The following is a 27,041-nucleotide window of genomic DNA, read 5'->3' as shown; positions in this document are numbered from 1 at the left end:
TTTAATCCATCATTTATGCTACAATTGAAGAAGGGTCCACCCTGGGCGCTTTCTATTAAGGGGATCCAATTATAATGTATTTGTGAAGACTACTTGTAAACAACTGTGGAATGTGTGGATGGGGTGAGAGACATCCTTTATGAAACAATTGAGAGTCCTGCATGATAATCAGGGGTCATCAAAAGCCTGCCTGGACAAAAAGTAGAGAAAGTCCCATTTCTGTACTCCTTGTCTCTGTCTTTGATTCACAGCTGCCCACACATCTTGGGTCTTACTCCTCTGTGATGCTGCAACAATGTGGGAATTTCCTCCTCATCTTCTTTTTAAGTCCCGGACAACAGAGGGCGATCTCAGACATATTCCTTTGTGCTTCCTGGAGGGCCAGAGCGGGAGCTGGCCATGGATGGGTACTTAGATACCTGCTTTTTCCTCGGGCAGGAGGCTGCCAACATGGCTCCACCCAGGACGTCTAGGAGGGAGCCACCCCATGCGATGAAGATGGCAGCGCCAAATTCAAACCTGGAAAAAGAAATAGTATTTCATTTAAAAACAAACAAACAAACAAACAAGAACTACTCTAATTTACACAGGGAAAATGAAAGACTAAATATTCATATTTGTTATTTAATATATAAATTGTCATCTTTATTTAACTCATCTCTATTTTTAAGTCCACAGTGACATATTTTATACATAGTCTCTGAGACATCATGGTATATCTTTAAATCTTGTTGAACAAAGTCTGATTTTTGTCTATTGTCCCTTAATGGACACTAGAAAACAGGAGATAACACTTCAATATTTTGAATATATCACATGGTAATATATAGAAAGTGTCTTTTCTTACCTTATTTTTTATTGGGTTGGGTCTTAAAGGGTTAATTTGATAGATTGAAGGTGTACTAACTTCTACGCTACTTAAAAATTGGTAAAAACTATCATAAATGGAGGAAACCCTTACAACAATAACATAAGAGTTTTGTTCATTAGCAGATACAATTAGCAGGCAGCCTTTTCATTATTTGATTAAAACAAACTTTTAATTTGTAACAACAGTCAATAACGTTCTGGGTACTGAGAAGTAGATAAACATTATTAATGTAGCTTTTTTTAACCTGATATAGGATTCTAGCTGCTCAGCAACCCTTGGTCTTTTATATTTAATGTTGTGTGAATTGTACTATGAAGCCATGCTATTGTAATAAATGGACTATTTTCTTGAGCATTATCTTACTGGACATTGCAAAGCATTTCCATAAAATATATTCACCATCCATGAATTCCAAAGATAATTCCAGATCTTGTTTTGTCTGAAACAGAACATTTTTCACTTTGCCTTAGTGCAGCTCAAGTGAGCTTTTGTTTGGATAGATTATGATTATGTCTTCTTCTGAGCACTCTACATCTGCAACTTGACTCATACTAGTTTTTACAGTTGTACTGTAGTTTTTCCAACAGTACTATCTTCAGGGGACAAACATCTTGTGTTTTTGTTTGTCGTCCTTGCACACAGACTTGATTTTACAAACTAAGGATAAACTATTGAAAATTTTTACAAATTTATGTTGAGAAACATTTTTTTTCTGAAATTGCTGCAGTTTATCAGCAAAGTCTGTCGAACCTTTGCTCTTTATTTCTGAGAGACTCTGCCTCTCCAAGGTGCTCTTTATATGCCTGATCATCTTTCTGACCTATTGCCAAATCTATTTTAGGTTCCAGATCATTTCTTTCAGTGCAGATTATGTCTTTTCCAGCAATTTGTTGCCCCTATCTCAACTTTATTTCAGATATGTAAATGCAATTATAATTTTTATGAAAATTACTTTTAATATTTGATATATTTTTCTTTGTCATATGTAACTTAAAATGCAGATTGTCAGTCTGACTCAGGCGGGAGAACAGGAAATGGACAGGAAAGATATGTTAGGCTACTTACTTGGTGTTGACAGGAGTGTAAGGGTTATAAAATGCTCTGATGACATTGTGAGCAAACCAGGAGCATGCCACGATGGCGCACAGCCCTGCAAGGTGAGAGAGCCAGGAGGAAAGATCATTCAGTCCATCCACACATGAAAACCCCAGACAGAGCAGACTCGCTTTATCCCTTGTATTGTCACCAGGCATGCACCTGTTGATCCCAACACAATTAGCTTTTAGTGTTTCTTTTCTCTTTTGAGCCTGTTAGACTTGAGATGTTAGAATCAGTGGCAAAAGTGTACGGCTCATTCAGTGTAATGGCCACTGGAAGGCAGGGACAGATGAGAGGGAGGAGAGATATGTGGACTGGGGATCAAACCTCTTCCTACATGCTGCAAGCCTGGCAGGAGATCTAAGCTAAAATAAGTCTTGATGATATTACATAACTCTGAGTATTGAGGGTTAGATCAGCATAGGCCATCCAGTACTGTGCTTTTGACTGGTTTAGTCTTTAAAGTTTAGCCTTTAAAGTTTGTAAACTGACTGGTAATATCTCTTCAATGATGTTATTCTATTCTATTCTATTCTATTCTATTCTACAGTCATTTAGCAGATGTGTTTACCCAAAGCGACTTACATATGAGTGAGAAGAACACAAGCATGAAATCAAACAGTAGAAGACATCGTAGGAAGGTGCTAGTGGACTGTCCAGTTGGACGCAGATCCTTCCATGAAGTGCTACAGGCTTTTTTTTTGTTTGTATTTTTGTTTGCTCCCTTCCCACCCCATAATATCACCTATGTTATAATACAAAGAATTAATACGATCAAGTTTGTTGCAAAAAACTGGGCTAAGTTCTCCAACTTTCCAATAAATACAGCTGTGTTGAAGTGCTCCTTGAAGAGCTGAGTCTTCAGCTTGCTCTTAAAAGTAGACAGGGACTCTGCAGAGCAGACAGAGTTTGAGAGATCATTCCACCATCATGGCGCAACAGAGGAAAAGAGTCTGGCTAGTGATTTAGTCCCACGTATTGGGGTAACACGAGGCGCCTTTCACTGGTGGAATGTAGCTGTCGAGAGGAAGTGTAGGTCTGGATTAAGGAGTGAAGGTAGACAGTTGCCGTTTGAGTTATTGTTCTGTAAGCCAGAAGCAAAGCTTTAAATTTGATGTGTGCTGTGACTGGAAGCCAGTGAAGAGCGATTAGCAGTGGAGTGACATGAGCTCGTTTGAGTTGGTTGAAAACCAGACATGCTGGGACATTCTGGATCATCTGCAGAGGTTTAACAGAGCACGGAGGCAGACCTGCCAGTAGGGAATTGCAGTAATCGATGTGTGAGATGACCAGAGCCTGAACCAACAGCTGAGTCGTGTGTTCTGTCAGGTACGGTCTGATTCTCTTGCTGTTGTAGAGAGCATATTGGCAGGTACGGGCAACCGAGGCAACATGGACCTTAAAGGTCAACTGGTCATCCACCATGACCCCAAGATCCTGGGCAGCAGGCCTATGAACAAGTGTGATAGAGTCAAGCTTCACACTTAATTGCGGATGTAAGGAAGGATTGGCTGGGCAGACAATGAGCTCTGTCATATAATTTAATCTGATTAAAAGTCGCCTGATAATGACTTGTTTTCTCTTATGATACTCAGGATGCACCTTTAGGCCTGTTAACATTAAGCTTCTCCAGGGTACAATATTACCATATTGATGGAGCAATGTGTGAGTTCAAGCAGACAGCTTGAGCTGTTCTGCTGCCTCCCATGTGATCTGCCTCACATGCTACATGCTATTCATCAAGTGTATCCATCCAGTCTGGGTGGTGATTTTAAGCAGGAAAGTCCCTGTTTTTTCTACACCTTACGTTCTCTGCTACCCTTTACCGCCTGCCTGCTTTGTTATCTGGCTTCGGGGCGGAACAATCTAAATCATAACTTCAATATTAAATAGGGAAAACCTTTTGAGGATTGATGTGATGAAAACTTTCACTAAACTTGAAACATACTCTTATGTTTCGTTTTGAGCTTGTGTTGTGGGATACAGGTATAGTCACTTTTGGAAACTAAAGTTTGTGATGGGATCCAATATGACACTCTACTGTCTTCAACAGCTAATAAAGTCTAAACTTCTTCATGATCAAATCATTCTGTAGTAACGAAATTTACTGGTTGGAACATTTGTTATCATCACCTCCCACTAGCAGGATGATGCCTCCTGTCATGGCAATGCGGGACTTGCGTAATTTGTCATTTCCTCCACAGGTGGTGCACTTCATTCCCATACAGGCCACACCTAGACCTGCGATGGACACAATGATGCCAACTATCATCAAGGCGCGAGTGGCCTGGAGCGAACCTGGAGCAGTCAGAAGGAAGGAAACAGAGAATGATTAAGTAGTTGAGGAGATAGGAAGAGTTTGCAGAATCTTTTCTGGAAAGAAGTGAACAGATGGCCTTTTGTTTTGTGGAATGTGGGAGTGCATCTCAAAAAGTAAAAAAAAACAAAAACAAAACATCAGTGTGATTTGTAAAAGCACAAAGAAAAGTATATGTGAAGCGAATATCTAAAAGAACATACTAAGAAATGATTCAGCAGGGCTAATAAGCAGGCTCCAACCTATCAGGCACACTTTATATGTGTGTGTCCAGAGGTTGTGAATTACATTCACACGAGCCCGTCAGGACACTTTAATGTGAGCTTTTCCTGGAAGTGAAACCAAGGGATACACATGAACAGACAAACAGAGAGAATAAATGCATCTCATGCCCTTTTATTTTCACTTAATCCTGCTAGTCCTGGGAGAACTGCGGGAACACTCCTGTCAGGATCCTCATCTGTCAGCTGCTCCCCTTATAAACCTATCACAGGATGAGGCCCCTCTTTGTCTCACAACCCCAGTCCACCTAGAACCAGTCTGTGCCAGTCTAGGCCATCCCTGCCCTGCCCAAACAAACAAAACCCTCCAGCAGTGAGTGAGGGATGAAGGGATGGGAGGAGAGAGAAAGACAGGAGTGGGATCCAGAGGATACAAAACAGAATATAAAACAGAAAGAGGAAAAGGAAAGAGTGGTGTAACGCATGCCTATTCAGAATTACATAACTTTACATCCACTGAATTCATTTTGAAAACAAGAAGCATTGTAGTTCTGCTTCTTGTCATATACTACTTTTATCCATTATACTCTACTGTAGTACATGACCCAATTGGACAACTTTCTTTTCTTTTTTTCATTATCCAATAAGTTGAATATTGTGCTGCACATCTGCAGTTATGTAAAACTACCATAGAGTAACAAATTAAATGTTACAGTCAGATTAAAAAAGCAAGGGGATCCCCCTTTTTTACTCTCAACTCATTAAAAATGGTAAAAACACCCTGCTGTATCCCTAACAAAAAGGGTGGTTTAACAGATTTTAACACAAGTTGCCCACCATCTGACATGTAGTCAGAGGGTAGGGGGAGCTAATCTGCTTATTTGCAGATCTCTGTACTAAATGACACAATATCTTAGCTAATATAGTAAAAAAAATACCATTTTTATTTATATATTATATCTATAATAAATATATCATGTCAATGAATGTGTTGCACTGCTGTATGAACAGTTCAACAAAAAATTAAGTTGAATTGTTTTATTCCAAATCCTGATGTCTTGACTGATTTGTTTTGTAACCTCGACCCCATTAGCACATGTTGCCATGTAATTATTCAGGAAAGAACAGTTTTCTACAATGCCTACATTGTTTAGGTTGCTTTACTTTTTTCCTGCGCGTCACACTTTAAGGTTCGTTCATTTGGAAAGACCACCCATGACCACTTCTCATCTTAGCCAAACTCTCCAGTTTCTCCTTTAATAAGTTACTCATCTTCATAAAAATGAAAGAAGAGGATAGATCAGATGGCAAAGTTATGATCAGCACTTCCAGCTACTTTTAATTTTAGGAAGGAGCACAACTTACTTCCTTATTAAGTTATAAAAACAGCAACACTTTACTAAAACGCAACATGAAAAAAAAAAAAATCAAATCTAATTTAGTGAAGATTATAAAAATGATCATGTTAAGGACTAAAACACAGTCTTGGCACCATTACCCAAATGGCTACCATTATGCTGGTTGCCTTGGTTACATGTCAATACAAAACTTTGTTAAGTTAAATTAATTTAAGTTGGAGATTTCGTTGGGGCAAGAAATTAGAAATGACCAGATGGCATTGGAGACAATCATGAGTAGCTTTTTTTTTTTTTTAACATTAAAATTACCTACTGGACGCCATGTTTATGGTTAACATGTAGTTGCACCTACAACCATTAAAGGCCCCACACATTTCTTCACAAACCTTTGAGGTGTCATGTGCAGTATTCTAAAATAGTATCTTTTATGCTACTAATCTTATAAGCAAAGAAATGATAACTTATTACAAGTAACTGTTATTATTATCCTATTAGACTGTTATTGTGTAAACAGAGCATATCGAACACAATTTTCTGACTATTTAGCTAGCTGATTATTAATTCTTTAAAAGTTAATTGGAAAATTTGTTCATGTTTTGGTAACAATGAGTAAGAAAAGTGTCATGACAGTATTTTATAGATGAGTTATAAAATATATGACTTCATAATTACCACTTCACAGCTATATTTAAACATTCTGCTGTCAACCTGTTATACACACACAAGTCCTGATTTCAACTCATCAAAAGACTATTTGTATTCCAGTGCATCTCCACTGGTAACCTCTGCACACATTTAGGATTTATTAGCTGTAATCCTCCAATTTTGCCGATTTTGAGCCATTTATTAAACTATTAGGACTATTTTACCAACAGGCTGTTGACAACAGGTGTGACTCAGCACCTTGTGTCAAATGTAACACAACCACACTGCCTGTCTCTACCCATCATGAGGCTTCTGGAATAATGCTTGGATAATGTGTCATCGTGTGTAGACAGCAGGAAGGAGGGTGAGGAGCTCTCTACAGAATGTGTGTGGAAGAAAACAAGGTTTCACTTTAGTGACAGATTGTTGGGTCTGAAGATAACATCGTGTGTGAGGCGCAGGTTGCACCTGAGGCAGTAAAAACCAGCCAGTGAAAACAGTGTGTTCCATTGAGAAGCTTGTCTAAAAGGAGCAGGTGTGTCTCCAGGTGTGTGATGAAGGCAAACTCCCTAAAATCACTCCAAACAAGACAACAGATCATTTAACTCAGTGCAAACTGTTGCGTTTGCAAACAGGCTCTAGATTTAGATATCAATTTAATCAAACTGTCCGATTTGCACAATATCTTGTGCAAAACTTACTGTCCAGCTGCAGGATGGAGTCGTAGATTTTACACTGGAGCTGTCCGGTGCTCTGGAAAGCGCATGACATCCACAGTCCCTGGTACATGGCCACAGCCGTGATGATGTTGTCCCCGATGTACGCTGACATCTTCCACTGCGGCAGAATGGTTCCGATGATCAGTCCGACGATCCCAATCAGAGACAGGAAAAAGCCCAGGAGCTGGATCCCGGAGTTGGCCATGCTTCTCTTTAAAACAGCACTTCGTGTCAGAATCTCCTTCTTGGAGTTATTTAGGCTCCTCTAGATTCTTTTGAGCTGTTTTATTTAATAAATGAAGGAAACCCCTCAGGCAGGGTCCGTGTCGCAGGAGAGTTGTGCTTCGGTGGTCTCAGAGTTGAGGATGGGCATTCAGGAGATGGGTGATGGTGTGAAGTGGGTGTGGAATGATCACGCTTGCTGATGCATGACTCTGAGAAATGCTTTGTCGATTTTAAGAAGGGCAACAAGTTGTCTTTAAACTGGCCAAACACTTTCTCAGACTTTAATAAATGAATACAACATTTTCTGATGTGAAAAGTACGGAAGCGTAAAGCTGTCGTCGTCATTAAAAAAAAAAAAAAAAAAAAAGTTTGGGCCTTATCACGTTATAACGTGATACATTTCACGTTTTTATAATAAACTTACCACGTTATAATGTGACGTTTCACGTTTTTACAATAAAACTAGCACTTTATAACGTAATAAGGCCCCAACTTTTCTTTTATGAGGACGACAGCTCTACGCTTCCGTAGGAAAAGTAACAAAACAATGAAATAAATAAATAATTTCATCCAGTCATGTTTCATGTTTATGGCTTTATGTCTCTTCTTCTTTTATTTTTCTTGCAATCTAAATTTACAGTACCCATTCAAAGTTTGCTGTGTACGACTCATAGTGTAATCGAGTTGATCCATGAGGGCGGCTGCCCTGCAGGTTTTTGATGTATCCCTGTTCCAACACACCTGGCTTCAATAGATCTAACAGCCTATGAAGTTCTGCTCAATGAGTGATTAGTTTGAGTCAGGTGTGTTGGAGCAGGGATACATGGAAAACCTGCAGGACTGTGACCCTCAAGGACTGGAACTGGGCACCTTTTATGTCTGTATGTTTTTGGATTTTGCACATCTTCTAATAGAGCAATACTAAACAGAACGGTTTTTGTTGAATATAAAAAGGGGTGGGTGTGGGGCCGACTGGAAGTGGACCAAGTCACACATTAGTCCATGAGAGTGCTACCTAGCTGTTACATGAGTCTCAGGAGTTGTTTAAAAAAATCAAGAGAAAAAAGTTGGTTTCTAAAGAAAATCAAACAAATAAATAAATAAGCAGATGGTCTGCTACGCTTAGAAAGGAAATTATTGTGTTACTTTCTACAGCACACACTCACATATGGTGTGTGCATTTGGTGTGCAAATGCAATATGTTTGATGCGGTAGTGGTAGTGTCTGGTTCGTGGGCTGGGGTGTGTCGACCTGAACCATGTCCTTTCTCATCATTTATATATCTTTCAACACAAACTGGCTCTAAGCTATATTTCTCCACATTTTCATGCTGTTACCTACTTAATTATTATTGACTGCAATTATGGATTTTCATAGTTTAAGTCTAAATCCAGTCATTAGCTCGTGTCTACAATTGGTGTAGTCTAATTATTTAGACTATACACAATATGCACCATGAACACGCCAGCTGTAGACCTCCTGCAGGGAACAGGTATGAAGCGAGAGTCAATAACAAGCTTTGTCCATCTCAGAATCACACTGTGGATAACAATGGTCCTGCAGCAAGTAAGAGGAAGTAATAACCCATAAGCTGAAGGGGGAAGTTTTCTCCACTGCTGGGTGCGAATGTGCTCACCTACTCACCGGATTACTCAACATGTAACGAGGCTTTTCCAGATTGCTCACACAGCTCTTTTACCCTCCTTCCCAACCCTCTGAGGTTGATCCCTCAATTTCTCACATTCTTGCCCTTTCTTTCCATTTTCACCCACCTTCCCTCTCACTATAACTCTTTCAACTGTAACAAGGATTGGGCAATATAGCCTCAAGTCTTTTGATACAGAGGCCAACAAATACCCCATTGTTGCTGGGGAGGAATGACCCTGCAAGGAATCTGTCCCCTCTTAGAAATGGAGGTTGGTGAGCAACCAACATTTAATAGTTTAATAGTTTAAATCATGAGGGAATGTAAAGACTGGGAGGTGGATGAGGAAGAAGATATGAAGTTAAAGAAAGGTGAACAGAAAATGCTGAATATTAGAGGCAAATGAGCCGGTAGAAGATCAGGGGGCCAGGTTTCGGTCCACTTGTGCTGTTGCTACGGGAGACCTGATTTATATGATGTTCTCTTTGGCTTCTCTTCCACACAGGTCCTGAATTGCAAAAGAACACACACAAAGAAAAAAAAAAAAAAAAAAGAAGAAAGACCCCGGCCTCCCACCCTCCCTCCTGTCACCCGTTTACTACTTACCTTTTTAAAAGCGTAAACACACATTCGTCTTGCTGGTTCAGCCGTTGCTCAACGCTCAAGAGGAGGGGAAAAGAGAAAACAGCTAAATCAGCCCAAAGACGGGTACTAACAATAGTCTCTCAGGGGCTCTCCCTCCCGGTTCTGTGGCCTCCTGTGGGTATAAGGGAGCAAGTGCATTGCAAATTCAATGATTGAAGTCCTTTAAGTGGCCTTTAAAGTCACTGAGGCATTCACAATAAAGTACACTGAGCCCGCAGCTTTTCCCTGAAAGGCCCAGAGTGTGCAAATGAGGGGGATGGCGCCTGTCCTCTACATGTTCCCTGTCCTCTCCACAGTTCTCGCTCGGCCTTGTAGACTCATTCTTCTCTTCTTCCTCTCCTCAGCAATCCTAAGAGCTTTGCAAGAGCTGCATGGAGGGGCAGAAACATATTTGGACAGCTGGAGTCCGATGAGCACCATCACAGACTCAGCGGCTTCATGCTGTACAGAAGTGAGCTGCAGTGCGACTGTGGAATGTGAGAGTGACACAATGAAGAAGTGTGTTTAGATTCAAAGCTAGAGTCCTAATTGTTGTTCTTTTCATAAACATGGTATTTCCCCATCAATGTCTAGCTTTTTGTTTAAGATGATATTTAAATGTTTTTGTGTGTGTGTGTGTGTGTGTGTGTGTGTGTGTGTTAGCTTCACTTTCCCCCTGTTTGTGGTCTGTTTGCATTGTTTGCAGCCATTTCACACATCTTTTTAATTCTGTGTTGTTAGTCTATTTTTACATTTTTTATTCAAGTAACAAGCAAACCATTTGTCTTTTATGTTTTTTTTTGAAAACTTGTAAAGTTGGAAAAAGGGAAAGTTCTTGGAAAACATGTGACTGCCTCCATGCAGCGCCTCAGACATCTTTGCAAGCTTTTTCAAACATTTAACATTTCTACACATCTTTAAGTTTTGCATAATGCAAAACATACATGTTACAATTACAAACAACACAGATATTGGTACTCATCAAGAAGCAGCTTCGTTTTGCACCGTGGACCGTCAATTAGATTAGATTATCTAATTTATGATAATGTCACAAAAATCAGTTGTAGAAGATGAAAGATGGACTCTAACAATTCACTTATCACTTGTAACCACTGTCTTTTTTTCACCTGGTCCCATAGATCACACAACTACACAAACTATAATAAAGAAAATAACTGTTTAGCCTTCATTTATAAATGTGATTTATTACTCCATTATTTTCCTTTTCCTTGGGAGACGACTTGACATTGTCTACGACAGCCACACATGCTGGGAAAGTGTCACTCTGTGAAAAGCAATGCCAACACTGATCACATACAATACAAAACCAGATCTGTAGTCTCTGACATCCCAAACCATCTGTAACAGCATGTGTTTGAGCTGTTGTGGAGAGTTTGGGTTTTTTTTTAGGACATTATAAATTATGCTTCTGTTTGCACAAGAAATGGGACAGTAAAACGTGAATTAATGCCTTGTTAAAATCTCCCCCACTGTCAACTATCGTCCTTTAACTTGACATTATAACACTGCCCTCTACTGACATAAAACATACACTACAGCCAGTGTGATCACACCCTGCAATGAGCCAAACACATGCTCCTTTATAGGAAGGAGTGTGTATATGTGTAGGAGCGTATAGGTTCATTTTTTAGACTCAAACAAAAACAATAACATAGTTCTAAATATATTATTTACACAAAGTAACGTAAAAACAACAGTTTTTCTGCAAGTTTTCAAACATGAAATCTGTTGTGGTGCAAGCTGTGTGTCGCGCCTGTGAGCATCCTTCAGGTTTTTTTCTCATGCAAAGCTGATGATGCATAAGCTGACCACAGCGACATGGAATAAGTTGATCATGGAAAGTCAGATCAATGATCTTGGGAAGCACCAAGGAGAATTAAAAATGAGGTGAAGACTACAGAATAAATCAAGCTCCGGCTGTGTGTTCCTTTGTGTGTGTGTGTGGAGTATCGTCCTCTATGGAAAGGGGTTGTCAGGTGTGTAATTGAAGCTGGCATCCAGGAACATGGCCAGGGTTCCCAGGGTGGTGATGATGACAAACAACCACAAGAAGAGACGATCCACCACCAGAGCAATGAACTGCCAGTCTCCTGTCATCTGGGACACACACACACACACACACACACACACACACACACACACACACACACACACACACACACACACACACACACACACACACACACACACACACACACACACACACACACACACACACACACAGAAGAACTGCCTGTAAGTGCTGAGTCAGCAGCCTACTAAATTCAGTGCCACATGAACATCATTGGAGCATGTTTGGGACATCGTGTGCTCAGGATAACAAGCTGCCTGACACTCACCGTATCATCCGTGTCCTGCTTCTTCAGCTGCTCGGCCATGTATGTCACAGCGGCGATGGCTGACTTCAGGTTGGGAGGGAGGATCAGACAGTAGCTGTCAGTGTTTGGAAGCTGCTGGAGCTGCACTGTACTCTCACACCTAAACACACACACACACACACACACACACACACACACACACACACACACACACACACACACACACACACACACACACACACACACACACACACACACACACACACACACACACACACACAGATGGAAAACTTTAACAAAAGGACAGAAAGAAGTGTGCTGCACTGAGAATATCTCCAGGAAAGTTAGGGATTTTCTTTCTTTTATTATTTTGTTCCACTATCAATGCAAAGTTTACAGAAGTTTTCAATGCTTAGATACACATCTCTATACATAGATTCTGCTTTTATAGGATTTGAATTTGAACTTTGTGATGTCTCACTATGAAGCTCCAGGTTTCAGTCTGGGGAGGGCACCTCCCTTACATTCCTGTATCATATAGGTAACCTTTCCTTAAAGGTAGAGTATGTAAGCTTTTCAATATTTTCAAAATAAATTAACTAAAAAAGTAAGTACAATCATAATTAGATAGTTTTTTAAAAACATGTAAGTTCCAGTCTGTCCATATTTGATGCGTTATTAAATTACAAATTTAATTAATGACAAAGATCCTTCTTGAATGTTTTCTGACCAGTAAAAAAAAAAGTACTTTTTTTCCACCAGTAGGGGGAGTATAAGCCCATTTATTGCAGAGCAGCTCTGAGCTACAGCTCACAAGCGATTCCTGCCCTCATTGGAGCTGGCAAGGAGGAGGGGTGAGGGGTGAGTTTTGCTCATTATTGCCAACCTGTTGTGGTTTGTGGAGGTAGCAGTTTTGTGGTTTTGCACACGACCTGGTGTTTGCCACCTGGTGGTGGAAGGAATTGCCTTGATATCTTACATACTCTACCTTTAACCTTGTTAAAGAAATGTTTGGATATGAATAAAATTGCCTGAAAGAATCTGAGAAGCATCAATAAGAGGATTAAACAAATACTGAACCATCTTTTATAGTAAAAAAAAAAAAAAAAAAAAAAAAAAGAAAGAAAAAGACATGATTGTTTGTTTTCCTTTTTGATGTTTTTCCCCTTGAAGGGGTCACCGCAGTGAATCATTGACTTCCAACTACCGAGCTGGGACAGAAGCCCTATTTGCACTGTTGTACTTTGTTTCACATTGGATGCCCTTCCTGTTGCGACCTTCTGCATTTATCTGGGGTTGGGAACCCTCAGAGAACACTTGTGTCCCCCTCAGGGCAGCAGCTGAGGAAAACCGCCAACCTTCAGGTCACTGGAAAAGCAGCTCTACCAGCTGAGCCACTGCCGCCTCAAAAAATAAAGACGTGTTTATGTTCCACTATTTCTTTCAAGTTTCAGTTTCAGTTTCGTCTAGTCATACATACAGAAAGACTCATAGGAATATGTATGTAAACAGTTAAGCAAGAATGAGCCATGTTTTGTTTTTAATCACCAACCTTAGTGATGAAGTTTTAGTTTATATTAACCAACATCTTTATTCACTAATGTAATTGATACGCTTATATTTGGAAGAAGCAACACAACAAAAATGCCTCACGAAATTTACCTGATGACCTTTTTTTTTTGCAGCCCCACCCTCCACAGAAGTGCTGCAAGCCAAGATTTATTTTGCCATGAGTCACTAGACCAGCATTGTTCACCTCTGCTCAAACATCCCATCAGTCACATTATCAGCAGGACGTGCAGGACAGACACAGATGCTGTCTCTTCATGGCACACACAATGTGTCTCTGTGCAGCGACAGACTTCCTGTGTGTGTCTCTGAGCGCTGAGTGACAGCCGCACACTCCTGACACAGGGTGACATTGACACAACACTGGGTCAACATTTATGTTGTATGTTGACCTTTGATCGCTTCATTCCTTCACTCACACAGCTGTTCCATAAAGCAAAACATGCAACAACGCTGTCTCATTGGCAACATTCTCATCATGACCAGTCTGAACTTTCCTGCTCAATTATAACACTAAACAATAAACTGGTATTTGAAGGACAAACATGGTTTGATATCACACTTTATAATATAGTACAAAGGTAATGAAATATTACATAACCACATCAGAATGATAAAATACGAACTTATGCCATTCATTCATTTAAAAAGGAATAAACAGGAATGTAATGTGTCATGATGTGATGTTTCTCTTTAGTTCCTGGTTTCCTGCTTTATTTTTAGTTTGTGTGTCTTGTTTCTTGTTTAGCCTTTGTTCCTGTTAATCAGATTCACTTGGTCTTGTTAGTTTAATCCAATTCACCTGTTTCCTGTTCAGTGTTTCAGTATTTATACCCCTTGGTTTCTATTCCCCATTGCTGGTTCGTTTTGTTTGTGTGTAAGCTTCATATGTTTTGTTAGTCGTCTGCAAAACCCTGCTTTCCTTGTTTTCTTTGGATTAAAAACCATCTTTATTGTGCATTCCTGCCTCCCGTCCTGCATTTGTGTCAACACCTCCATCACACCATCGTGACAATAATCTAAAGATAGTTCGTCAAATCTAACAAAATATTTCAACCTTCAGAGTTAATCTCAAATGAAATCTGTTGAAACTTAAAAAAAATAAAATAATATGACCCATAAATATATACGTAAACATGCCAGTTCATTGACATTCATGTCTGCAGTTACATAAGTTGATTTAAAAAGGCTTGTAGGGTGTTTACTATTTACCGAAGTTTCCACTTCCTCCTGCTGGCCTTTGTTTTCCAGCACCTCATCCTGCATTCCCAGCTTAGTGTTAGGAGAAAAATATTCATAAATATCATAAATCTCATCAGAAGTTTTATGTTCTACATATTGGCGAGCTTGAATCTTGTGTGAAGCAGTGGTTTAGAGTTGATGCAACAACATTCTGCTGTTAAATCTCACAGCTGTGAAAGAAAAATGTAAGCCCAGTCTTTTTTACAGTGACTTCCAGTCTGTAGTTTAAACTTGTGATCTTCTAAAATTTGACAATACAAGTCGATTAACTGCTTTAACATACATTGCTTAAAAAGCAGGTGACATTTATAGCTGTGGTTGGCATGTGTGCGCATGCCAAACGTACATATCTATCCTTTAACTAAATGTCACTACTGAACTGTTAGAGATGCCAAAACAGGACGAGTCTGATCTGAGTCAAGATGTTGCACATAAAGCCAGCTTCACAGGTTTATATGATTTGTAAAATGCAACAAGTTTACAGCTGCTTTTAACAAACGTGCTAAAGCGTGCCTGTCACAGTGGGGCCGTCTCTGTACTCCATGTGTACAGTCACACAGTGTGTGTGGTGTTAACAATGTGCAGAAACTGTGGCACCAGAGAGGACGCCATCAAAGCAGCAGGACACAAGTTGTCAGTGTCACAGACAGACGGCGTGACAACACATGGACTGCTGGACAATATAAATGAACCCGCTACTGACAGAAGGGTGGTGTGTGTGTGTGTGTGTGTGTGTGTGTTTGCGGTTGCGTGGGTACAGATTAGTTCAGAGCAACAGTATGTGGTGATGTACATGCAGCATACCTTCCACATTCCAGGGCTTGGATTCATTACCACTGATTCATGGAGACTTGCACACTGTGACACACACAAAAAAGCACACACTCATACGGTCATGAATTAAGAGGGCATTACCTTGACCTAGAGTCATTTCCATGCCGTAATTACCACTTGCCTATGTTTAAGCTGAATGTAATTTTAACCTAAAATTAAAGCACCACCTGAACCACACACACAAGCTTGCAATGATCATGTCACGACTGAAAACAAGAGTCTGAACCATAGACTGTATGTAAAAAGATGGACGTAGCCTCCGTGACATCACCCATAGGTTTCTGAAGAGCTGAATTTAAGCTCGGTGGGCGGTTACTATCATTGCCATGTTGGCAGAGGCATGTGTGTCGTCTCACCCGAAAAATACAAATATGGGCAAAGAGGTGGAGCTGAAAGGGGGGCTGGGAGCGTCATGGTGGATGATTGACATCGAGTGAACTCTGAGCTGTCTATAGCTAAGAGCTAACTGAGCTAACCTGGAGATAACAGGAGATAACAGGAGCTAACCAGCTAACGGAGGTAAGCGGGCTAAAGCTAAGTCCTGTTGTTAACCGGCCTAAAACAGCGGTTGTTCTGCGTTTTTCTTACTTGAAGCAGGAGACCGGGTACCTGTCAATCAAAAGGACACGCCCCTAAATATGCCGAAGTTCAAGATCACATTACTTTTAAACGGGCGATTTAGAGAAAAATTCACTCCCCCCACAGTTGTCATGAAGGTAAACCTGAACTATTAAACCTGAAATGGATTTTTGTACCAGGCTGTAAACATGTTTATTTCTGCTGTGAAGTTGGTCTTTGAAACATGGGAGTCTATGGGGATTTGCTCTGTTTTGGAGCCCCTAGTGGATTAAAGAGGAACTGCAGTTTTGTGCACTTCCGCATAGGCTTCACTTTTAACCACCGGAGTTTGCCGCTGGGTCTGAACTCAAACCAAACTTAAATTCTTCTGTTATATGTAACCTTGACCAGAGATAATGCATTGCTTGTGAATGTGTTTCACTTTTCTTACAACTTCTGGGAACATTTCTCTTATTTTCTGTGCTGAAACTCCAGGAACTGAACTAGGTTGCTTTTCATTTGAACTGCTCTACATAGTCATTTTAGGTCCTACTTCCAAATAGAAGCTCTTCTAACTTGAGAGGAAATGGTAAACATGGATAATCCAGTCATGGATGAAGCATCTATTTATGCTACAGTCTAAAAACCTAAACAAAACACAGAACCAATGGCAATCCATGTGGAAAATGGAGGAATAATTTATGCTCTTCTCCTTTATCCTGACTGGTCATTGCTGCACTACATTGCTCACGTCTGAGCAATGAAAAAAACCAGAGAAAAAATGTTTAAAGGTATGCTGTCTATGGCTGAGATCTCCAGTCCTCAACCTTCTGTCTAGCAGAGTGAAACAGAGATGGAGGCATACCCACGATCACGACCACTTCTAAAACAATGAAAGTCTCCTGTGTCCCAATCACTCAGCAATGATCTTCCATCCTCCTCCTTTCTGTAGGATTATCCTCTAATGCCTAAACTAAACAAAGGCTTAGTGCATGGCGACTGTAGACGAGGGTGTGGAGCTTACTGAGGCTGAATACGAGGCCTTGGGACTGGGACGAGAGGTGAACACAACCAGGTCTAGTTCAAGGGATTGCTCGGATGATTATGATGCTAGGCCGGAGCGGCAAGGTTGAGGCCTACTGGAAAATTAGGGTCACACTCACACCGAAGAAGAGCCATCATAGTTTGGGTTAGATTTAGTCTTTAACATGAAACAATGGAGGATTAAAATAAAAACACTTTTTCTGTGACATATATGAAAACCAAGAGTCCACATAGTGGTTGGATGTATAAGTTCTATAAGAATTAAAATAGAAAATGTGACTTCCAGCACTGGATACAGTTTTGATGAAACATATTCACTTACATATAATGTGTTATTTGGCAGGAAAAAAGTTTGTTTGGGGATGTTAGTTTCTTGCAAGACAGGAAAGATTTCACTTTGTTTAGCAAAAAATGGATTCGGTCCTTTGCTGGAAGAAATTACAGAAACAAGAAGCAGCCTACAGAGCTGAAAAATGAAGCCAACACTGCAGTGCTCAAAAAAACAGCAACTTGTTAATTAACAGCTTAAGGGATGAATTTTGTGTTAATTTTTTTTGTGTGTGAATGTCTGTATGTACACTAAACAAGTAAGACTATGTGTTTAAATATTAATATGTTGATGTTGATGAAATTTTCTATTTTAATCTCAATTATAATGAGTGATTATAGCATCTACCTGTCCAGGAACTGCTGGTGGGAATTAGCAGCTTGGCTAAAGCTTGGCACAAACCAAATTTCCCTCTCAGGTCATGTCCCCGCAGAAAAAGCTAAATTCAAATCCAAATAAAAAATATTCTAATAGCAAATTATTTAAAATAAATCAACAGGATAAAATGAACAACTCTAAAAGAGAAATAAACATGTTTAAACAAGACAAAAAAAAAAAATATAAATAAAATAAATAAATCAAACAAACAAATAAATAAATAAGTGTTTCTGTGTTCCATTTTGTAGTTCCAACGGCTTGATAACTTCATTTTTTACATATTTTAAATTAAGAAGAATACAACTTACAATAATTTGTTGATTTGACTGAAATCATGAAATTAGCATAAATCAAAATCACAATCCATTATCTATAGTTTCACAGCACTCTGAACGTTACTTCACCATATCATGAACTACAGATCTGCATCCATAATGCCTTGGAACCTATGCGGTGAAACTTGTCATCCTCTTTCCTCTCTATCAGGTGAAACTTGCTAATTCAAATACAAGCAAATCAAAACAAGTCATTCAGAGAAGCCCCCAACTTGGTGCTGTGTTTGATTTCAGTAAATGCTTTGGACTGAGTCAAATCACCAGCAGGCAGCATTCCTGCCCTGCCTCACAGTCTCTTGCACATGCAGATCAGACTGGTCCAGGTTACTTCAGCAAGTGCCAAAGCCTCAAACTAATATAGCTCAACCACAGAAATGTTCCCCACATCAAACAAGCTGTCTGTGGCAGCTGCTTCTGTTTATGCAAAATGCATTCAAACATATTTCTTCCATAGAAAGACAACCTGACAGGTATATAGATGATTAATCCCCACTGTTTTCCTCTTTAGACCACCTTTCACATGGCCACTTCCAGCGTGGAGTCTGCAGGAAGTTCGCATCCTGCTACAGTCTTGACAGATTCTCTGAGTTGATGTGATGATGGCTGTAATTCTGCCAACTCCAGCACACCATGTACTTTACTATAATAGCAGGTCTGGCATCAGATGCAACATTCACACTCTGGCACACTCTACAAAGAAGATTCATGTCTGCGCTGGCTTTTATTAACATTAATAGGAATAGCTTTTCCCAGGTGTAACGTCGGGATCGGCACATCTCAGCTCAGAAAGAGGCTGAACTAGGATGAATGACCCTGTTCGATCATGGTAGTAGTGTGACTGGTAGTAGTATTAATATCTAAAAATACAGTTTAAACTTTTTTTCAAGATTAAAACTTTGCTTTTGAGGTAAATAAAATAAATTAAATTAATATTTTAAATACCCTTAGACAAAACACACATTAATCTGTGTTTAAATTTGCATATGTATCTTGTGTCTTGTGGTCTGGGTGTGCACCACAGGCATTACTTCCTGCTCTGATTTATTCATATGAAGCATTAACCAGGAAAGTTCTGCAATTTTCACCAAGCTAAAATCAAAACTAAAAGCTCCATGAAGATTTACAACTTTTAAAGTTGTGTATTTTCTGGTTGTGAGATTGTAAAGTAAAATGTGGCTTTACCTGCCTCTCCAGGGCAACACAAGGTCAGGGTTGATCTTGCGAATAAAGTATTCTCCTCCAGGCTGTCGGCCACTGAAAGCCCGGATGGGTATGCTGCCCTCAGAAGAGTCTTCCTCCAACAGAGGTTCCTCTGGGTTTGGTCTCATCATGCCGATATATTTCGGAAGGATGTGAATGAACACCTGAATATTAAAAGTTTGACACCTAATGAAGCTGGATTTTTACTGAGATGTTAGTATGACTGTAACAGATGATTAGTACCTTTCTAACCCAGTTTGGCATGATATGCGTGCTGGGCGTTCGGTGGTGCATGTTCAGCACGACCACGCTAAGGATGACAGAAAAGGTGACCAGGATCATGGTGAACAAGACGTATTTGACAATTATGGGGATCCCGAGTGACGTCTCTGGGACTTTGTCAGCAAGCAGCAGCATGAAGACGGTCAAAGCAATGAGGACGGAAATGGAGAGAGTCATCTTCTCCCCTGCAACGACAGCAACACATGGGCATTATTAAAACTTGCAAAAATGTGTGTTGTCTTGATTAATGTTTGTATGTGAGGAAATGATCAATCGACTGAAGATTACGCTCCAAAAAAATCCAACAGGCTCAAAATGTTTACCATAAATCCTGCAGCCTTGGACTGAATGTGCATTTTCTGCAGCGCCAGTAAAAAAATCGCTCTAAAAAATGTTGCCACACAAGGCCAAATACTGACAAAGTAGACTTACCCTCAATCTACAGCATGTCAATAAATTGTTTTAAAGATCGCCCTGACTGCTAATAGACACATGCTTCTTCTTTTGACCTGATACTCCGCATTACATCCTATATACACTTTTGGCAGTGATGTCAAAACATATCAAACGTGCTGACCTGCTCCAGGAGGCAGGTAGAAGACAAATATAGCTAACACGCTAGTGAGGATGCAGGGCACGATGATGTTGATGATGTAGAATAGAGGCTTCCTCTCTATGATGAGATAGAAAGTGATGTCCTCGTACAGGTCGTCGTTTACATTCTTTCTTGTAGGTTTGTGACAGATGGCCCATTCTCCGTTCTCTGCAGCGGAAGACGACGTGTACGATGCGAGGAGCAGACAGAACAAGCTGAGTCTACATTAATATGGAAAACAAAAGATGAAAAGGTACACATAAGCTAGCTCAGCACCAACCAGTGAAAGCGTTCTCATCTATGACAATCTCGTGGATCTCATTGCCGTCGTCGTCCAGGAAGTACTGCAGGTCCACCTCAGAGGCGTCGTAGGTGTACGAGCGGAAAACCATGCTGCAGTTTTGCCAGTCAAAAGGGAAGTATTCCACCTAGGAATTGTGGAAGGGAAGGAAAACACAATAAGAGTCAACCAGCAGCGCATAGCGGCTGATAAATAACTGGATGTAACTTGTTTAAGTACCTGAATGGAGCAGGAGCTGCGGTAGATGGCTGGTGGGAGCCAGTTAATGGTCCCATCACTGTAAACCAAGACGTTGACATACAGGGCCACGTCAAATTGCCCGTCGTTGCTGTCAGAAGGACCAAAACAAATGTGCAGCTCAGATTACAAGGTGGCCATTTCTTCTCTACACTAATAAAAATGTATCACAGCCCTAAGAATCTCTAATGTTAGTACTAATATGTACATTAACTAACTAAACTCAAAGCTTTTTTTCTTTTCACTATTTTTTGCTCCATGTGTCTATTATTTTTTTAAACAGCTTCAGCTGTCACATTATGAGGCTAAAATAATTTATTAAATGTATCATTAGATAAAGCACCATTAAGGGCAACCAGACAAGCAGAAAAGATTGCTCACAGTATTTTATAGAAACAGTGAGCAGGCCTTTTAAAATCTGCACATCATTCTCTGAAGCCATGCCTTTCAGGTGAAACAATACTGGAGGTGAAGCAAACAACAGAACCTTATTCCTACAACTTTTTTTTTGTTATGTTTATCTATGCAGACACTGCAGATATTTAGAAGGTTTTGAATGGATTTTGACCTACTTTTTAGGGAAGCAGACACCCTCCCCACCTTTAAGACTAGGCTGAAGACTTCTCTTTTTGATAAGTCCTATAGCCAGGGATGGTTAGCATCCCTTAGCCCTTAAGAGCTCCACATGGACATGCTGGCTGGGATAAAGTTAGCTGAGGTGAGGAGATCTAATATATTGCATTAACTTTATTTGAACATACAATTATGTGTGCGAAGGTGGGGAACCCACTTGTTTATGAGGTAGATGTCGGGACGCCATACTTTGTTGGGGGGAATCCTCAATACCATGATGTTGTCGTATTCTGCTGGGTTCCATGACAACCTGTAGTCTGTCCATGCCTGGGAATGATGAAGCATGAAAGGAATGCAGCGGTGAAGCAGAACAGAAGGAAGAAAATGAAAAGCAAAAGTCTCTTATTCATCCCAGTTCATCCAAGCCTTTTACTGTAAACCTCACTGACATGGACACACACTCATACGCTGTCACAAACAGAGATAAAGGAGAAAATAAGTCGGGGTTATAAAAAGTGACAGGTCCATTAAAGGCCGGAGTGATATAGCAACTTTGAGAGGAGTCGCAGCGCGGCTCAGAGATGAAGATGAATGTTTTCATGCTCTTACCAGATTCATGAACACGTTAGTTGTCATCTCGCCATTCTTCTCGTTCTGTAGCAGGATCCAGGGACAAAAATGGGACAAAAGGAGATATCAATGCTTCTTTATATCGATTGGGATGACAAGCTGAATCATACTGAAGCCGGATGGAGCCGTACACATCCAGCATGGTGAGGTCTGGTTTTGCTTCTATGACAGCACGTTTTAGCTGCTGATTCTTCACTTCTTTGTTCGAATAAATAAATAAAATCTGTCTGTCAGCTGTATTGGAACATAGATTTGGTGCATTTGCTTCCCTTTCCCACACAGACATGTTTGTGTTAGCATACATATCTCCTGATGCTATCTATCAGCGATCTGGTTCAGGCAGTGTGTGAAAGTGTCATTTTAAGTGACCACACCCAAACTGACAAATTTATTTTAAAAAGACCCCAGAAATCTTGATTGGACACTTCTGTTTGACGTGCTTGTACCATAGACTGTATATAAAGATGGACGTAGCCTCCGCGACGTCACCCATAGGTTTCTGAAGAGCTGAATTGAAGCTCGGTGGGCGGTTCCTACTGTCGCCATCTTGGCAGCGTCATGTGCGTCATCTCGCCAGGAAAATACAAATATGGGCAAAGAGGTGGAGCTGAGAGGGGGGCTGTGAGCATCATGGTGGATGATTGACATCGAGCGAACTCCGAGCTTTCTGTAGCTAAGAGCTAACCGAGCTAACCCGGAGATAACAACAGCTAACCAGCTAACGGAGGTAAGCGGACTAAAGCTAAGTCACGTTGTTAACCGGCTAAAAACTGTGGTTGTTCCACGTTCTTCCGACTTGAAGCGGGAGATTGGTACTTGTCAATCAAAAGGACACGCCCTTAAAGGCAGAGTATGTACGATTTCAAGGCGATTCTTTCCACCACCAGGTGGCAAACACCAGGTCGTGAGCAAAACCACAAATCTGCTACCAGGTTGGCAGTAATGAGCAAAACTCACCCCTCACCCCTCCTCCTTGCCAGCTCCAATGAGGGCAGGAATCACTTGTGAGCTGTAGCTCAGAGCCGCTCTGCAATAAATGGGCTTATACTCCCCCTACTGGTGGAAAAAAAAAAGTACTTTTTTTTTTTTTTTACTGGTCAGAAAACATTCAAGAAGGATCATTGTCATTAATTAAACTTGTAATTTAATAACGCATCAAATATGGACAGACTGGAACCTACATGTTTAAAAAAAACTATCTAATTATGATTGTACTTACTTTTTTAGTTAATTTATTTTGAAAATATTGAAAATCTTACATACTCTACCTTTAATATGCCAAACTTCGAGTAAATTACTTTAAAACGGGCGAGTTAGAAAAAACATTCACTCCCCCCACAGTTGTCATGAAGGTAAACCTGGCCTATAAACCAAAAATGGATTTTTGAACCAGGCTGTAAACATGTTTATTTCTGCCGTGAAGTTGGTCTTTTTAACATGGGAGTCTATGGGGATTGGCTCTGTTTTGAAGCTCCTAGTGGATGAAGGGGGAACTGCAGTTTTATGCACTTCCGCATAGACTTCACTTTTAACCGTCAGAGGTTGCTGCTTGGTTTGTACTTACCAAGCTAACAAGCTGGGAGAGGGTCATCCCCACCCGCACCATGACCTTCTCCTCCCAGTTACGAGCTGGTCGGACTTTCATGTTGTAGTCCTTAAATAACATCTGATGGAGTTTTCGCTCTGTCTCTGAGCCTCCTGGTTGAAAGGACAGAACAGGTATTAGAGGAAAATAACGAGGATGAAAAATAACAAAGCAGAGAAAAAGAGAAAAGCATAAAGAGAATCAAATGAAGTTTTTTTTACATAAACCTTGAGGGAAATGTGGAGACTTCTCTGTGGATCATTGCATTTGACCTGCGGGGTTTAAATCTCACTTCCCACTGATGATATGCTGTAAACGTAACAAATCTATACCCAAAATTGATTGTTGCTTTGCTATTTTATTCATATTTTATAGCTCCACGCAAGAATAATTGACTTTAAAATTGAAATAAATACAGGATGAATAGCAAAGAAAACATGAGAAACCACAGAGTTTTATCAATTTCCCCATTTTCTCTCCATGGAAAAATGGAGGAATAAATGAGTTCTGCATGATTAGCAGCTTCTCCAAATAACAAGCTTCCTTACTTTCTGATGAGAGACCATCCTTTAGCAGGAATACGTAACAAAACAGTGTGTAGGTTAAGCAGAGAAGGGCAGACAGGACGTGAAAAGGAAGCAGCGAGCAGGGCAGGTGCTGCACGGTGTTGTATGAAGGGTTACAAAGGTGACTGAGCTAATGTAATTGATATGCAGCGAGGGAATGGGATCAAAGAGATGTCTGGAATACCAGCTCCATCGAAGACAAAAATAGCTTCTGATTAACAAACAATGATGTGTTAATATGATTCATTATATGTTCCAGTGGAGGAGAAGGACAGCCCTGGATTTTCTCTGCTTTTTCTTTTTATTCCTTTAACAGTTCGAGCACAAAAACCTATAAAACACAGATTTTGTGTCCATTAGGATTTTCCATTTGTTTTGGCCAACTTATTGCCTTTACCTAGATCTGCTTTACCACATTCCTTCAACCCAGACAAGAACAAGCCATTACAAACTTTATCTAAATCATTTTAACCTTAATAATGATTTTAAAAGGTATAGTAATTAAACTAAATTGACGGTAGTTGGACACAAGTTGCTTCAGTTTTCTGATCCCGTAACTCAGTGACAAAAAGTGATTTGATTTCTCCAAATGAAGATAGAAAAGATTCACTTATGGTAGGTAAGGATTAATAATAGTGTTGGGAGAAAAATGGGAATGGAAACACTGGGCTAGCTCGCCATCAAGCAGAGTTACATTTTTATTTAGTGTGTTATTTGGGGTCAAAGGTCAAATTTAAGGGTAGTAAAAATTATTGATTAAAAAAAAAAAAAAAAATCTTTCTCTGCTTTCTATTTACTCAAATAAAAAAAAAGAATAATGAATATGTGTCACATTGGTGACAATGGAAATGAGCCGTATTGAATGAACTGTTCAAAGCAACACCAGCATTCCTAACCAGTTGCTTACCAGTAAATGTGAGACAAAGGCCGCTAAAGATGATGAGAAGTGAATCCATCCTCACATGTTTCATCTTCATCTGTCCCATCGTGGCAGTCATACCATCCTGTCACACTTCTACCAACCAAGGGGCCCACTCTACCACTTCCCTTCCACACCTCAGCGAGGAACCCAGAAGCTCAGGCGCACCTTTCAAGCTCAGCCAAACCGATACACACCTCCGGCTGGATTGTCGCGAGCTGGCTCCTCCGGCAGCTCACACACTGATCTGCTAACGTGCCTCCCTCCCCGCCCCTTCATTTCTCTGTGGCCGCGGCTCCGTGGGTAAAAACCACAGCCTGATTGGGTGTGCGCGCTGGGAGTCACAAGAGGGTGGAATGTGTTTGTTCTGGGAGGCCTGTGGTGCAGGCACCTGTTGGTGGTCACCAATATGAAGTTAACTCTGTGGGGACAGTGGGTAGGAGGAAGAGGAAGTGGAGGTGTGTGATTTAGGAGGGGGGGGGGGGGGGGGGGGGGGGTGTCTAGACTATGACAATAGAGATATTTTAGGGGTTGAGAACAAGTGGCCTGAGTGGAGTTGGTTTCTTTCTCTGAGAATGAGGGTGGACTGGTGGTTGTTTGGAGCTGAGGAGGACTTAAGGCAGAATCTCCATCCAGTAATTAATCTTTCCCTCTTTTAAGCTTAATCTTCTCCATCTCTTTCAAGCCTTTGGGACATGTAGTCATTTCTGTTGTCATGTGTTTAACCTGAACTGTTAATTCTCGTCACACAACTACATATTTAAGTATTTTGTGAGTTTAACCGTCCGCATTCATTCCTTTAAAAATTATTTCTCATCATGAGTTCATCACACAGCTGCAAGAAAAAAAGCTTCCCAACAAATAGTCAAGATAAAAAGGAAACTGTGGCAGACATATCAGCATTTAAATTTACCAGGGACAAGTTAAAGCAGACTGGATAAGTCACAAAAAAGTCTCTTTAGACTGCAGGAACTTTTTCCACTTCCAAAACATTGGTGCATTAACCAACCACCAACATTAAATGACTTTCTCCCACCCCCAACTAGTAGAAGGGTGGGACTTTTTAGGTTCTCTGGATATCCTGAAGGGCTCTTGCAGAGTTCTGATTGGTAGAATGTAAAACTTTTCACACATCCATGTATAAGCTAGTGTGTGGCTGCAAACATGTTTCTTTTAATAACACAAAACTTCCTATTTCCATCTTTTGAAAAAAAATGGAGTTATGTGAAGCGGATGGATAATGTTTTGAGTGTATCACCAAGAAACTAAATCCAGTGTGACTTTGATTCAGCTACTTAAAACTACAGTGATAGGAAGAAAAGCTGACAAGCTGGGGGAGCTGAATGTGGGGTACACACAGGAAAAGTTAAAGAAAATGAAACAAGACTAGAGAAGCCAAATGAGCAGTTGTAGCACAGAGTAACTTCATACTATCTGATTTTTTTGGTTTCCCTCCCATAAAGAACCATTTCTAAAACTGTGACAAAAAAGGCATTGTGTTAGTGAAATCAGACCATTCATGACAAGTGAGGAAGTTAAAAACCATGTTTAAAAAGCATGTTTAACCTCCTTCATACATATGATGATGATCATAAGAGCAGCAGGACTTCTTAGCATCGACTTCGGAAGAGAGTTAAAAACTCTTCAAAAGACATGAAAAGAAGTTCAGTGCGCTTTTGTTTAAGCACATGGGATCATTTGGAGAGCAGTTTAAACACCAGATTAGAAGCAATTCAGCAGAACTATGTGTGCAAATTCAGTAAAAAAAAATTATAAAAACTCTTGACAAAAAAAGGTGAAAAT

General features: G+C 40.3%; 2 protein-coding genes across 2 annotated transcripts; both read right to left on the bottom strand.

Annotated features, from left to right (window-relative positions):
- Positions 1–350: 350 nt before the first annotated feature.
- cldn7a (claudin 7a) lies at positions 351–7,434 on the bottom strand (the record flags this gene model as incomplete). The annotated part of the gene is made up of 4 exons (XM_079257355.1): positions 351–519; positions 1,937–2,021; positions 4,103–4,267; positions 7,212–7,434. The coding sequence occupies 4 exons, from the start codon at positions 7,432–7,434 to the stop codon at positions 351–353; spliced, it is 642 nt and encodes a 213-aa protein (XP_079113481.1).
- A 3,647-nt stretch (positions 7,435–11,081) lies between these two features.
- On the bottom strand, positions 11,082–25,305 carry chrnb1l (cholinergic receptor, nicotinic, beta 1 (muscle) like; the record flags this gene model as incomplete). The annotated part of the gene is made up of 11 exons (XM_079257819.1): positions 11,082–11,841; positions 12,084–12,222; positions 19,533–19,714; positions 19,794–20,017; positions 20,410–20,595; positions 20,708–20,855; positions 20,948–21,056; positions 21,756–21,865; positions 22,148–22,192; positions 23,733–23,866; positions 25,227–25,305. The coding sequence occupies 11 exons, from the start codon at positions 25,303–25,305 to the stop codon at positions 11,701–11,703; spliced, it is 1,497 nt and encodes a 498-aa protein (XP_079113945.1). The 3' UTR covers positions 11,082–11,700.
- Between the last annotated feature and the right edge of the window lie 1,736 nt (positions 25,306–27,041).

This window comes from Telmatherina bonti (assembly GCF_933228915.1).
Source record: "Telmatherina bonti genome assembly, chromosome: 18".
Taxonomy (NCBI): domain Eukaryota; kingdom Metazoa; phylum Chordata; class Actinopteri; order Atheriniformes; family Telmatherinidae; genus Telmatherina; species Telmatherina bonti.
The sequence above is the reverse complement of the archived record's forward strand: the minus strand, read 5'-3'. Positions and strand labels throughout refer to the sequence as shown.